The following is a 15428-nucleotide window of genomic DNA, read 5'->3' as shown; positions in this document are numbered from 1 at the left end:
GCCGCAGCTGCGCGCCTCTTAAAACCGGTGAGCACTCGGCGGCTTTCGAAGGAGACCGGCGGCGTGGCGGAGTTCGGCTCCCTCCTGTTCTGTGGGCACGGATCCCGGGCTTCCGGCCCTCCCTCTCTGGAGGAGCTGGAATAGGGAACGCGTGCCGTTAAGCTTTCGGACTCGTTTTGCTGCTGTGCAGCTGCTATTGCCGTCTGTGCGACGGCGTTGTGAAACGCCGGTAGGAAGAGAGGGAGAGGCGGGGGGAAATAGCTTTGCTGTCGTGCGTCGGTAGCTGGGCAGCCGGGTGATTCCCTGCTATCTGGAAAACGTGTGCGGGTTGCGGTGAGCTGACTGATGCAGCTGGTAGGAGCAGTGTCATCCGGAAAGGTCCCGCTCTGCTGCTCTGAATTGGTTTTATTGCAGCCAACTCTTGAGAGTGGAACACTCAGCAGTGTGTTGTATGGGGTGAATGCACACCGCGATGCAGCGGGGCCTCGATGCGAGCGTGAGGCCTGTGTGCATCCTCGTTTTGACCTTCTCCAACGGTGGCGGATCTGTCCTGTTGCTTTGCTTGGTTGGCTTTGATGTTGTGTAGGCAGCGCGGTGCTGTGCTGAGTGTATCGCTGCCGAGTTCAGAAATGGTCTTCAACAGTGTTGGTATTGCTGTGGGGCTCAATAAAAAAATATTTCCTCTCCTTTTTCCGTGCTCGAGGCCAACTGCTGCGGGGTTTAGTTTCATCTTTTCAGTGGTGCTTACAACTGGCTGTGTAGCGCAATCGGTGATGGAAGTCGCTGTTTTCCTGTTGTGTTGATTTTGGAGAGGAGGCTTGTGCAAGGCTGCCAGCATTTATTTTGAGGTTTCTTTCCAACCCCGTTTACAAAGGAGGCAGGGCAGGCAAGAGAGGAAGGTGACAGAAGCATAGACAGGAAGAGCTGGAATCTTAATTTGTGGCATTTGTTTTCTTCTGCAACGTAGATAGCTTACAAGACAAGCAGCATATATGTAGCTGACCCCATTCTTCTCTCTTTAGTCAGAAGCGTGCTTGTGAAAAGTAACAAATGTGAAGACTTGCTTTGCTACTAACCTCAATTTTGGTTTGGTAGCCTTTGCCAGTTATTGGGAAGAAACGTTATTTTCTTACTCCTGTATCTTTCGAAAACAAAGCCCTGAGTACAAGGAGTGAACTGGAGCTGATAACTATGAAGAAACTTTAGGAAGTATTATGCACTGCTGAAAAGAAGGGTCTCCCTACTCAATTACTTCAAAAGTACTGTACATCTAAAATGTACCTGTCATATTTTTTTTCCTTTAGAGATCGTTGAAAGGATTCTTTTTTGCTAAGCTGTACTTTGAGATAAAAGAATATGAACTTGCAAAAAGGTAATAAATGTTACATATGTTGTTCTGTTCTTTAAAGTGTGATAGGAAAGCTAAATGAAGTAGAGTGGAGAAATCAAGACCGTTGTCATGCTGTTTTAAGGTAGTAGTAAATGGGAGAATGTGGTGCCATTTAAATCTTCCTAAAACAGCAACTTAAAGGATGGGTAGTTATGTGGTGCTGTAAAAACCTATCTGGTTGAAATGTCTTTTATGCCATCGTGTTATGTCCTTATAGTTTCTGTGAGCTACTGCTTTATTTAATGAAAGCCAGTACTTGCAGGCAAACATGCAGCATCTGTACATGTAGAAATAATGTTGCTCCTTACTTGAAGGTCTAGATCAAACACCTACAAGTAAATATGGCTAGATGACTGATTAAATTCCCACGTTAGCTGCAGGGTGTGGGGGGACTTGTAATACTAAGGAATACTGATCCTTCTGGTTTTTCTTTCTTTGTTTATTTACTCTGTAGATATACATCTATTTATCTCAGTGTCCGAGAGAGAGATCCCAAAGCTCACAGGTTTCTGGGACAGATCTATGAAGCTCAGGATAACACAGAAAAAGCTTTTGGGTGTTACAAGGTAAGTACCTCACTCACCTCCCTGATGTCCAGCTTTATTCCTTTGTAAATGGACTTGATCTTCCTGCTCTGATAGTCTTCTTCCTGCTGCCCTTTGTACTAAGAATCTGTTAGCCCTGTAGAATTCTGCAGAAGGGATAGCATAGTGACAACAGTAATCTGGCTGCTACAGAAAGACTGGACTGAGAGTATTTTTCAGTTGCATTGTTTGTTTTTTTGTTAGTGGTGGGCTTTTTGTTTGTTTGTTTCCTCAGAAGTAGAGGGAACGGAGCAAATACAGTTCTGATTAGGCAAGCATATAAATGTGAACTTCATGGTTCACGTTTCATTATTCGGGCACTGGGGAGGGAGAGGATACACAAGTCTTGTTGCCAGCACAGTGACTGAGTGCCATCAGTCTTTGTGACTTAATTCTATTTTCTGGAAGCCTCCGTGTTAGGTTAGGCTAGAGGTACTCCTAGTCCGCTGTCTGAGTAGAGCAGCAGCTAGTGGGAGAGGCAGAGGAGCTGGTTTGGGCATTGATTCTCTTACGGTGTTCTGAATTCCAGCATTTGTCTAGGTGTTACAAACCAATGGTAGCCTTTCAAAAGGGAGGCTTTTTTTTACAGTAGTGAGAAAGTATTTATTGATAGTTCTAATTTGACTTGCTGGGTCTGTTTAGTGGGGGACATGTTTTCTTTCTTGTTCTACATGGACTGCAAGATCATGTTACTGGTATCCTTTTTTCTTGTGTGTGTGCGTGGGGAAAACTAGCGTTCAGTGGAGCTGAATCCAATGCAGAAAGATCTTGTACTGAAGATTGCAGAGTTACTATGCAGTAACGACATCACTGATGGAAGAGCAGAGTACTGGGTTGAGAAAGCTGCCAGGCTCTTCCCTGGGAATCCTGCTGCTTACAGATTGAAGGTAAATTCCAACTTCTGATCTCTGTTCTGTGCTTAGAAGAAACTTCAGTTGCGTCAAGTGATGGGAAAACCGTGGTAGTAATAGTATCCAAGAGATCAAGATTAGATAGGTTAAGTATTGTCTCTATTACATGACTACTCTGCTTTCTAGATTTTTTAATTTGAGTTAAAAACTGTCAAGTGTAGGAGATGCTGCTATTCCCTTAATACTGTGTAAATGCTTTCAGTCATACGATCTCACTTTTGTACAGGCGTTATTTTTGTGGAGCACAACAGCAATGAAATTGAAGTCTTGGAAGGCTTGTGCTTTGCGTTTTTTTTTTGTGGTTATTATTATTTTATTTTTTTTTAGACAAGCTGTTCTGTATCAAGGTGTGGCATCTTTGAACCAGATGGTTTGACTATCTTAACTTAGATTCTAACTTAGCATCTACAAGATGCAAACTCTATAAAGTTTTTTTTTTTTTTTCCCTCACTTCTAAAATGCTTGTCAAACTCTCTGTAGCACCTACCAGCTTTGCAGAGCAGTTTGAGTAATGTAGTCTGTAGTAGCAGTGAGGAAACAGTCAGGTAACGTAGTTGCTGAAGAGGCTCTTGTGGAGAATGAAATTTTAACATGTTGCCTTCGTATTTGATAGGAGCAGTTACTGGAGTGTAAAGGCAAAAATGGCTGGAATCAGCTCTTTGATGTGATTCAAACCGAGCTCTATGCGAGACCTGACGATCCCTACCTTAACATCAGACTGGTTGCTCTCTACCGTTCAAATAATAGATTAAGAGATGCTGTGCTTCATTGTCAGGAGGCAGAGAAGAAAATGCCTGTAGACTCCAGCTTGGAATGGTGTTTGTGCGTCATAAAGACATTCGAGGTATTTAATCATGTTTTGATCATGTCATAATCTCCCATGTCCTTGAAACTGGTGTTATTCTCTTAGTATCCTTACAATGGCAGCTAATTCTCAAGTGGCTGAACTCCTTCAAATGTAATGTCTGCTGAAACCAATGATATGCTTAGGATTTTCTTAAGCCTTACAGAATTGAAGAATATGTTAATGTCTCACCTGGGAAACTGGATTATGTAGCAATGTGTTCTGAAGAAGCTCTTGCCTTCATAGAAAGATGGTGGTTTCTCATTCTCTGATGAACTTTATTCTTTAGGAATACCTTGAATCAGTACAAGACTTGGAGTCTGATAAAAATAATTGGAGAACTGTCAAGAAGGATCATCTGCTGGCCTATTCTAGCTTGGTTAAAATGACACTTGCTTCTCGAGATGTTCAAGAAAGCAGAGGGGCCCTTGAAAGGTATTGTTTTAACTATTCTGTTTAAAAAAAATAAACGATAATTTTTTCTTGGGTCATAGAACTTCTAGCAGGCATCATTTTTAGTGAGTAGCCATTTTGTGGATGGAGAGGAGATCCTCTGTACTAACCGCAAAGAAAAAATGTTGCTAGGCTTGATCCCCAAGCTGTGTGTCTGAGCTACAGGCCTCAGAGAAGACTCAGTGATAGGGGTCTAGTATAAAATGGTTGAAAAATGAATCTTTTCTATGTTCCAGTTTCGATCGTGTGCTTCACTCTGTGAGACTGTGTGCGAATGGACCTGATGAGCTGTCTCGTACCTTCCTTGAAATGAAAGGACACTTCTACATGCATGCTGGAACTTTCCTGTTGAAAACGGCCCAGAACAATGAGGCACGATGGAGAGATGCATGTGAACTCGCAGCCTTGTGTTATCTGAAAAGTTTCCATGTAAGTCATTGTTCAGTTTGTGCCCGTAGTTGTTGTAGTTCTCAAACGCTCTCACTGTACGTGCACTGAATGCCTGTATTCCAAAAACTAGCTACTGTTTTTAAGGCTGTCTCCTCTCCAAATCTTATTCTTCTATACTTGTTTAAAAGATTTCAAGAGGTGTGAACTTGTCTCATGTGTTTAACTTGTCAGAAGTAAAATGATTCTTAAGGGCTAATGAGTGTATTTCCTGTAGGCTATTCCCTTCTCTGTAATGCAGCTAAAATAACTAATATTAAGGTTATTGGTATGGGAGGGAGGGGAGTGACCTGAGTAGCTCTCACATACTTACTGCGTAGACAGCAGAGCTTGATCAAGCTTAATTTTTTGCTTTATAGAATCAGTTTTCCGTTTTGCACAGCTGCTTGCGTTCAAGACATCGCTTTCTCTTGTGCGCTCTTACAGCTATTTGCAATTGTTCAATTACTCACCTTGTGTCCTTTTCAGGAAAGAAACAAGCTTGTTTTCTAACTTTTAAGACTAAATGAAGTGATTTGCTTTTTGTTGTGAAGAAGCTGTAGCAATTCTTTTCTTTCTTTGCCAGATTCCTAAACCAAAGTCAAAACTAATAAGAGATTGTGCTGGGCAAGATATGCTGGAAATGTTGGCCTGTGACCGAAAAAGCCTGTCTGGTAATAAAAACTACTAATTATAAATATTCTGTAGTTCCATTTTAATCTTATGAACAGTTGATGTCAGAGTTAATGGCTTGTTAAAGAGCATGTTTGGCATCTTGGAACACACTATAAGATGTTCTATATTTTGGCTGCGTATGAAATGCAAAACAGCAGTTTGATCCTGACACGTAATGGGCTTTTTCTTTTTATCTCCAGGATATTAAGATAGAATTTAAATTTCAGTGTCTCCTAGTCTGCTGGTTTTTGCCTACTGTTTGTAAGCGTTGCTAGTCCCAAGTGTAAAAGAAAATATTGTTCTTCTCCTGTCACTTTTGTTCCACTAGGTTTGCTGCTTTTTTCTTTTTTCTTTTTTTTGGTAAAGCTGAGGTAGTCGTTTCCAGACTTCACTATCCTGCGGGCTGTAGATGAAAACAAAGAAGACACCAGGCATCAGGCTGAATTCTTCCTGAATAGATGAGACTCACAGCTACTTATTTTGAAGACAATTGCAGTGCCCTTATAATAAAAATACACAGTAATTCTGGAGAACTGGATTTAAAAATGCCTTGGCACTGCTGTCAGCCCATATGCTAAAAGAGTGACTTAATTATAGGGAGAGTGTAAGTTAAAAATTTGTAAATATCATAAGGGGAAATCTTGATTGCCAGCCTGAAGCAGCAAGAACAACCCACTGCATCAAATATTGTTGTCCTTGATTAAGTTGAGTGTTCTTATGTGACGTGATGTTTTTCTAGGTCATATGTTGCTGAACTTAAGCCATGGCAAGGAAGACTTCTTGAAAGAGATTGTGGAATCTTTTGCAAACAAAAGTGGTTTATTTACATTGTTTGAAAGCCTCTTTGGGAGTGGAGCTTCTAAAGAGAGGTCTTTTCTCAGCACAGATGATATGGGAGATGTCACTCCCCAAGCACCAGAGCAAGGAGAACTGAGTAAATACGATATTGGTAAGAGATGCTACTTAAACTCCACATAAACATGACTCTGTATTGGAGGTTCTTCTACAGGTGCTTCATTTGCAACAGACAAGTGTCTGTAATAGCTGCTTGTCATTGCCCTAATCAGAGAGTGCTTTGCAAGAAGTTTCACTTTCAGCTGCAGCTGAGAGGCAGTATCATCATGCCAGGTTCTGAAGAATTTCTCACATACTTCTTGCTTCCACACTGTTGTCTTCTGATCTGTCCTGATTCATTTCCAGTTGAAGCTGCCTGTTTAGCTTTTTGTGCTTGTATGCTGGTAAGTGCTGATAGGAAGGCCCATACTATTAATGTGTAATCTATGAACACAGGATAGAGGCATAAAAATGAAATTAGTTCACAACTCATCCTGGAATTATGAGACCTTCCCATTTTTTAAGCTTAACTTGATGACGAAGTCTGGCTTTGAATTTGAGCATAACAAGAGTAGAATACTAGTAGCCTCCTATTTAACTGTTGATGGTCAGAAACATGTAGACTATTCAATCTAAAACTACTGACCAGGGTGCAAAGCAGTAAGGCCTAAGGCCCTTTCTCTTTCTAAACATATGTGTTTTATATATAAAATAGAAGTTCATGCTACTGCGGCCTCTCTGAAGAAGTTTGTTCGTAATGTTTTTAAATACATAATACACAATTTAAAAAATGGTTTGTGCTTATTGTTTGTAGGCTAAAGATTTTCCTTGTTAGAGAAGTGTGTTATCTCCATTTTTTTGCTTTGTCAAAAGTATTGACAAGTGTTAATGTACTTTAGTTGTGCTCTTCTATGAAGTAGCTATTGCTTCTGCAGAAGTTATTCATGTAATGTAAATGCAGAAATCTGCAGAAATTACTTGAAGAAAGCGACATCTTACTTGAAAATTCTTAGTTCCAGCTTGTTAGAGGCGAACAGGTGGAAGAAGGTTGGTGGGGAAGTGCTTTTGATGGGAGAAGTATTCAGAGCTCGCTCCTTCTCTTCCGGTGAAACCCAGCTCTGATCAGATACAGGTCTTCCTAACTAAGATGCAGATCCTAGCTTCTTAGAACCCTTGTTTTTGTATAGGTGCTGTTCGGATGCACAGTGGTAGTCTCCAGCACCTTGCGTGGCTTGGCTTGCAGTGGAATTCTATGTCAGTGTTATTCCCACTGCGCAGATCATTACAACAACTTTTTCACTTGCCCCACGAGACATCGAGACTAGAAACAGATGCTCCTGAATCCATTTGTCTGTTGGACCTTGAAGTAAGCAAGCTTCCCAAGTTCTTAAATGCATTTAAATGCTGTTTTTTTTGGTACCTAGTACCTTCTGTTTGTTTATTTTTACAAAAACAGGTTTTTTTACTCGGGATGGTGTTCACTAGCAACTTAGAACTGCAAGAGAAGTTTAATACTCAGCATGGCACACATCAACCTCCTTTTTTACCATTCCTGCTGTGCAAACAGTACTGTACTGAGAAGCAAAGATCCTGGTGGGATGCTGTTTGTACTCTTATGCAGAAAAAAACAACGTAAGAATTCTTCAGTTTGAAATATTGGAACCAAACTTCTAGGTGGCTTCTGAATTGATTCCCATAGGTTGTGTAAAACTAGTTCCTTTTGTTTGACATCCTTTAAATGTTAAAGGCTTTTTGCTGTAGGGCTGTGAGATGCTGAAGAATTGTAAAAACAGGCTTTACATTTCTGCTATTGCATTTGTAAAGAAGAGCTAGCTTAGGACTAAAGCTGCTTGTTCTGTTCATCAAACAAATGTGTGAACAGATGAAAAAGAGGGAATACTAATTGAGGAGTGTTTCTTTTGATATTCAGACCAGACTTGGCAACCAAACTGAAGCTTCTTGTACAGCATGGATTAAGTGCTGTGCGAGCCCTGGAGAAACACGGCCTTCAGCCTGCCTTAATTATACACTGGGCAAGAAGCCTGCAAAAAACAGTAAGTTAAGATTATCTGTAAAGAAGTACCATCTGTTTTTCTTTAATTTTGCAAACTTAACAGACTAAATAAAATCAGATGAGAATGTAGTATTGAGAACTGCTGCTGCTAATTTTGATGGGATGACTAGAACAACTAACTTGCCTGACAAGTATTCTTTACCTCACTACTCTCTTAACAGCACAGGTAAAAGCAACGTTATTTTCTACCTGTGTTACTTTCTGTGACTCTATAGGGAGACCTCCTGAAATACGTCCCAAGTGTCAGAAAAAAATTCTTGAAACTTCTCAAGAAAACAACTGCATCAGAGGAGAAAAAGTATGAATAACATTTTATTTGAATTTTCTGTGACAGTTTGAATTTCTCTTTTCCAACAGAGCATTAGCCTTAACTCCCATGACCAGAAAGAATATATTGGAAGAAGTGTCTACTACTGGAAGAAAATTTTGCTTAGCTTAAAAACTATTAAAAAGCACAAAAGTATTCCTGAACCTGCTGATCCTCTCTTCAAGCATTTCCATAGTGTGGACATCCAGGTACTGATTGATTATTCAAAGGTGAGAGTAAGAGGGGTTGTATGCCACAGGCTTACATGTGAATTGTTTGTTCATTGGTTTGTTTTTTGTTGTGGTTGGCTTTGAGTGTTGATGGGTGGTGGGGATTTTTTGTTTTTTGTCATTGTACTGCTAATGTTGAGATTTGGTAGTATCTTGCTGTTGAACTTCTCTGAGTTTTAAAACTCTGATTGGAAGATACTGAACTCCCTTAGTACCAGCTTTCTTGACAACCTGTTTTCCTGTACTACAGGAAAACCAGGAGTAATATTAACCTCCTATCTGCCTACTTACTAGATGCTTATAGTCACTGACTGTTCCAAGTCCACACTGTGTGTTGTGTGATTTGTCTTTTGCTTTGGTTGTAGGTCTTCCAGGTTGCAGGCTATGAAGAAGAGGCACATATAGCTTTTGCAGTGCTGGATGTAACTGAAGGCAAAACTGATGATGCTATATTAGCATTTGAAGCTATTAAGAATGCGGTTTCATACTGGAATCTTGCCATTGTAAGTTTGTAAATTGCATTACCTCAAAATGCTTTTCTGTTACTTGCATTCTGACCAATTCTTTTTAATTGATATGCTGTTACTTAGCTTTGTCAAAGAAAGGCAGAGGAGGTTGAGAGCGATGATATGGGCCCAGAAGAACAAGAAGAACGCAAAGCCTATCTTCTTAAAAGAAAGCATTACCTGTTGAAGATCATTGATGAAAGCTCCTCTGACCCATCAGTAGCTGACAAAGTAAGTAAAAGAGTTAATGCTTGTGTGAATTGTTCTCTTACATTAATTTTAACAGATGTAGGGCTTTCCTGGGGGAAAAAAACAACAAAAAACACCCAGAATTTCTGTGCAGAAAGCCTTGTAAACTGTTCAGCTGTAGATCAGAACACAGTCTCTTGCTATGAGGAAGAATTGCAATCATGACTTGCGTTTCAAATAAATTTCTAGCTGCCGGTATCTGTTAAAGATGTAACGGAAATGCTGAATGCAGTGATCCAGGAGCTTGGAGAGGACGATGAAGAAGAAAGTCTTGCCTCCGGAAGTATCTCACACACTGCACACATGGAAGTGAAATATTCAATTCCATCACCTAAGAAGTTCCCTTTCTCACCAACTAATACCTACCAGGTATATTAGCAGATTACTCTTTTAGGGAAGTGTTAGGTTTGTATAAAGAAATCAAAGTTCAATAAGCTTTATTTTTTTTCTTTCCAGTTTTCTCCTAAGACTCTCCCTCCGTGGGCAGAAGATCACAAGTCCTTACTTCAAAAGCTGTGGCAGCAAGTGGAAGCTTTAAAGGTAAACAACTTCTGTCACTATATTCAATGCAGAACAGTTGATCTTTTTGTTCTGGTAAGTATTTTGTGACCCAAGCATTGAACTAAGCTTCATTTACCAGACTACCTCTTAACTCAGTGAAGAGAACTGTTATAAACATCTGCTTAAATTCAGTGCAAGAGTAAAACTTTGTTGCCTACAAACTCTGTTTTGATTACTGATACAGGAAGTAATCCTGAGGATTGTGTTTGCAGAAAGTTGTGCTTTCTTCAGCTTAGCTATTGTCATCTTGGTTTTGGGTTTATTTCTAGCTTCAGGGAACAGTCTCAGTTTTGTAAAGCATGGGCAGATCGTGGAATATTACAGCAGTTAACTTTTTTTTTTTTTGTCTCAGATCTTGAACATGCTTTTAAATAGCAAAGGAGTGTAGGGATCATTCCTTGAGTTTTCTCCAAATACCTATGTATTTACATTCTCTTAATTGAAACTCTATCTTTAATAGAATGAAATACGGGAAATGAAACGTAGTAGTTCCAATGTAAGTGTATCATCTCATTGGTGGCCTGCTGAAAGCTATAAAACAGATACTGTGTCAGATGGTTATCGGAGAGCAAAACATCTTCATGAAGCTCCTCTGAGGGGTAAGTTGATGCTGAATTTTTAATTGAACACTTAGCTAAATGGAGTAAGACTTCTTAAAACATTTCTGCAGTGTTCTGAGATGAATGAACTTTGCCGAGGGACCAGTTTTACTCATTCAAGTCAGTAATAAAAACTGGATATAAACTCTTTCCTTGGTGTTCCTTTTCAGTTGCTACCTCTGGCCCATCTGTTTACTGTAGCCAGTTACCTGCTTGTAACTCACAGTATCTTCGAAGAACGGCTGCAACCAATGTAACCTCAACAAAGGTGAGGACAAACAAATTTGCTCAAGCCATTTCTACTGATTTGTTGAAAACAGCTGGTTTTAATTCTGTGTGTGTAGCTGGATATAACTGTGGTTCCCTAGAGAGCATTTACTAAACTTGAGATCTGCTGGAGACAGGCAGAAAGTTCCATTATCAGCTAATCTTTGGGATATGGGGTTGGGGAGAAACAGCCAGCAAAGCATGTTTTTAACGTAATAACTAAATGTTCTTGTTGTCTGTGATGTTCTTTTCTCCAAAATAGTACGGGGGCTTGATGGTTTTGATTTTTTTAATACTAAAGAAAAATGAGTCAATTCAGCTTATGTTTCTCTCCAGTCTGTTTTTCAGATACCATTCAAGTTTTGAACGTATGATTTTTAGTTTAAATTGATTAGAGTTGAAATCTAATTTTAAAGTACACCTTGCTATTAAGAGTATACATGCTGCGTGGGCTTTAGCACCCTAATACCTTTTCTTCCTTTTCCACAAGGAAGTAATAGTGTGTTTTTTCTTTAGGCACCTGTCTGTGGCATGAAAGGACTTGCACCTCAGCAGCATATACATACTTATCAACAAGCAGTCCACACACCACCTCTGCAAAACACTTGTGCTGTTGTGTTTCCTCAAGGCATCTATGGTGCGCCTTTGCATTTTGATGCTCCATCTGCTGGAATCATTTCACCTCATGGAGGTGATGATCACAACTATGGCCTTCCACAGGCGAGCACAAATCCACCTCTGCCTGAACCAGGCTATTTCACAGAACCTTTGGTTGCACCCACAAGTTTAAAACCGGCAGAATCCAGCGTTAGTGCCGCACAGGACAAATTAGGATCGGCCTTTGCTAAAAAGGAAGGGCAGTGGGAATGTAACATCTCTTTAGTAAGAAATGAACCCATTGCCCCAAAATGCGTTACTTGCCAGAATACAAGCAAAACTAATTCAGCAGTATCTTTTCAAGAATTTTCCTTTAAACTTGATGGGAAAACACCAGCGTGTACCTCTCAGAATCCTGCAGATGCTGAAGCGAAGCCTGCAGAGGAAAGATGTATCTTTTCAATGTGGATGCCTCCAGGTGGATTTAAATATGGCATACAGGAGTCCACTACAAATACAGCTAAGAAAGATGATCTCCCCAAAGAGTGTACAACAGACTTGACAAACATTGATGAAAAAGACAAAAATGAACTGCCTTCAAGTAGTGGAGTTACACTCCAATGTCAAGAAACAGCAAACAGGGACAAGAGTGAGCACATCCGTGAGAAAGGCACATTGGTAACGCCTCATGTTTCTCGTACAAATACAGCCAAAGCATCTCCTTGTGGTAACAATGCTGTAGCTGTACTGGAAGAAGCTACCAGCAAGAGAAGCGACCTCAGCCATGGTGATGATGGTTCTGATGCTGCTATAGAAGCTTTAGAGGTATCAAGCAGCTCTGAAACGCCAAGAAAAACAGTGGTTTCTGCTTCAAAGTTTGTATTTAGATCTGAATCTGTCAAGAGCGTTTTCAGTAATGAAAAGACATTCCCATTTGGGAATACTTCGGCCATTGGTTCCCTCTTTGGATTCAGCTTTAATCCTCCAAGAAAGAGCACTGATGTAATTTCAGTATCTCAGAAAGTAGAGCAGGAAAAACCAGAAGTAGCTGAACCACTCAAAAGCTGTAGTGCAGCTCAGAAACCTTGGGAGAGCAAGGCATCCAAGCTGGCTCCTTCAGCACAAGATGGGCCCTCCAACTTCTCATTTAAAATTCTGGAAAAAGGTGAGTGTTAATTGAACTACTAATTTATTCAAATGTGCATCGCTGGCTTTCTTAAGCTACCTTCAACCTTCGTCTGTTACGAGAATAAGCCTGGGTTTGTGAGTGAAGTGGATGACCATAAGAAGTGCCAGAGTTCAACTTTGTGTTGTTTTTTTAACAGGGAAAGAGTATAGTACTGTTAGAACCAAGAGACGCTAATATTGTGTAAATTGAGGAAAAACTGTCATCTTCCTTTTGGCCAATAACCCTCCGTCTCCCTTCCCAGATCTGTTTTGTGATACTCTTAGTAAAATTGACAAGATGCTTGTTTTCTGAGAATGTGTGCCATAAATCTAGGCAGAGAAAGTGTAAGTAGTGTGATAAGGCACCGGTCTGTAAAAAAGAATTGAAAGAAAGCTTACTTGCTGATGTGTCAAGTTCCTAAAATACGTGCACAAGTCTTGTGTGCTTGACCAGGCTTGTGAGTCTGAAGGGCTTAACAAATTTAGACTTGTCTGTATTTGGAAGATCCCTGAGAACTCATGCTTGTTTCCTGTATTTAAGATGAAGACTATGAAACGGCAGTTAAAGTTAGGAAAGGAAGACTGTATCCCAGCAATGAAAAAGAAAAAAGGAAGTGGCAAGGTGTGTCTGAAAACACAACGGTTAATTTTTTAGATGCTGAAGTTGAATCTTTAAATCCGTAGGACGCTTAGGCTCTGAGGGTAACTTGCTATTTCCTGGGGTGGGTAGCGTTAGAAACACTGATGTACACATTAAAGAGCCTCCAAATAAGAGCATCAAACTGTCTTCCTACCCTCAGACTTCTGCCTCTCTTGACTGTGTGAAGCTGAGCTTTGCAAGATACTTTGAAAGGCTGGGGCATGGAAAAACTGCCATAGCTGTGACCTTTTGCTACTTCTGCAGATAGTTGACTTGAATTATAGGAGTTAGTATGTGGGTTTTTTTTTTTAAAGTACACTGTTCTAAATATACAACTCTAGGGCTTTTATAGTTAAAGACACAAGTGCGGAAGAGTGAATATGCTTGCTTGCTTACGTGCTTGTGGTTATTTTGGCTGTGCATCAAGTATCGGTGTTTGATAACTGAATCTGGATAGATCTATAAATGAGGTTTGCTTTCTGAGGATGTGAGTATGTGTGTACTAAAAAAAAGTGGCATATATGGTGCTACCAAAAATATAAGTAAGTGTCAGAGGAAGCTGGTAGCTGTAGTGGCAGTTGCAAGATTGGTAGACATGTACTAAAACTCTGTGCCAACCATAGAATAGCACCAGATATGAATATGCAGCAAATGAAAGGATCTGCCAGAGCATGGGTGTGTACCGCATGCGATTTTGCAGATGGGGAAAGCAAAGCTGCTAGCTGTGCAGTTCCAACGGCAGGATGTTGCAGACTCATTTAAGCAAATTTTTGATAAAACAATGCAGGCCCGTGAGAAAGGCACATTGGTAATGCCTCATGTTTCTCGTACAAATACAGCCAAAGCATCTCTTTGTGGTAACAATGCTGTAGCTGTACTGGAAGAAGCTACCAGCGAGAGAAGCGACCTCAGCCATGGTGATGATGGTTCAGCTTTAGAGGTATCAAGCAGCTCTGAAACGCCAAGAAAAACAGTGGTTTCTGCTTCAAAGTTTGTATTTAGATCTGAATCTGTCAAGAGCGTTTTCAGTAATGAAAAGACATTCCCATTTGGGAATACTTCGGCCATTGGTTCCCTCTTTGGATTCAGCTTTAATCCTCCAAGAAAGAGCACTGATGTAATTTCAGTATCTCAGAAAGCAGAGCAGGAAAAACCAGAAGTAGCTGAACCACTCAAAAGCTGTAGTGCAGCTCAGAAACCTTGGGAGAGCAAGGCATCCAAGCTGGCTCCTTCAGCACAAGATGGGCCCTCCAACTTCTCATTTAAAATTCTGGAAAAAGGTGAGTGTTAATTGAACTACTAATTTATTCAAGTGTGCTACTCATTAGTCAGACATTTATTAATGCTAGTCATTGTATTAGTTCTTCTGTTTTAATAGTGTGTTGTTTCTTTCAGTTCTAGTGCACATCTGTGAATCTTCAAATTCTAGACTTTCAACTTGAATGTATATTAAGTTGTAGTTATTCGCACGTAAGAACAGAAACATGCCTTATGCACAATTCAGTGTTACTCTGTAGTGAGAAAAGGAGTTGTGGGTAGGATTTTGGTATCTGTACAAGGCGTTTATAATGTCTGGGTGAAGTGCTGAAAGTGCATTTTTTGAGTTGAACTGGTAGTGTATGTGCACAGGCCTTGCTCTGACTGGTAAACTACAAGAACTGCACTTGTGCTTAAGCTTAAACTCGAATTATCCCTTCAACTAGGAGACATTCTCCTTCTCTGCTTCCATTCTTTTCCAAAGCTTTGCGTCTTTAGCTTCAACCATTGATTGTCCTGTTTTTTCTTCTTGTACTTCCCAGAAGTGATGTGAAGTAAGTTCTATTCAGTCACTGTTTCATATCTTCTGGAATTTCACATGTTCAAAGCTCATCAGCAGTACACGCTTCTGCAAACAGCTTTATATTTCTTACTCTCTTTTTCAGTGCTAGGTTTTGCTTTTCCTCTGTTTATGATACCTATATGGCTCTTCCTTGTAGCTGTATTTTATTTGGTGTAAGGCCATAAATAATTCTTGTAACAATATGAAAATGCTGACTTGTTCCTGGTCTGAGACTTGAATTTCAAAGGTGAAATTCAAGGTTTCAAAGGGAAAGGGAAAGTATAGTGCTACTAGA

General features: G+C 40.2%; 1 protein-coding gene across 1 annotated transcript; it reads left to right on the top strand.

Annotated features, from left to right (window-relative positions):
- Positions 1-1304: 1304 nt before the first annotated feature.
- Positions 1305-15379, top strand: LOC100550375 (E3 SUMO-protein ligase RanBP2-like; the record flags this gene model as incomplete). Its single annotated transcript, XM_031557470.1, has 20 exons — positions 1305-1372; positions 1845-1956; positions 2709-2861; positions 3499-3729; positions 4019-4164; positions 4419-4611; positions 5195-5282; positions 6023-6232; positions 7305-7483; positions 7574-7749; positions 8048-8171; positions 8549-8728; positions 9094-9231; positions 9319-9465; positions 9673-9852; positions 9940-10023; positions 10505-10643; positions 10814-10911; positions 11427-12672; positions 14154-15379. Coding segments are annotated over 20 exons (4344 nt in total), but the record flags the coding sequence as incomplete, so codon positions are not given.
- Between the last annotated feature and the right edge of the window lie 49 nt (positions 15380-15428).

This window comes from Meleagris gallopavo, assembly GCF_000146605.3.
Source record: "Meleagris gallopavo isolate NT-WF06-2002-E0010 breed Aviagen turkey brand Nicholas breeding stock chromosome 4 unlocalized genomic scaffold, Turkey_5.1 Chr4_random_7180001935194, whole genome shotgun sequence".
NCBI lineage: Eukaryota > Metazoa > Chordata > Aves > Galliformes > Phasianidae > Meleagris > Meleagris gallopavo.
Note: the sequence above shows the minus strand (reverse complement) of the source record. Positions and strands in the feature narration are given on the sequence as shown.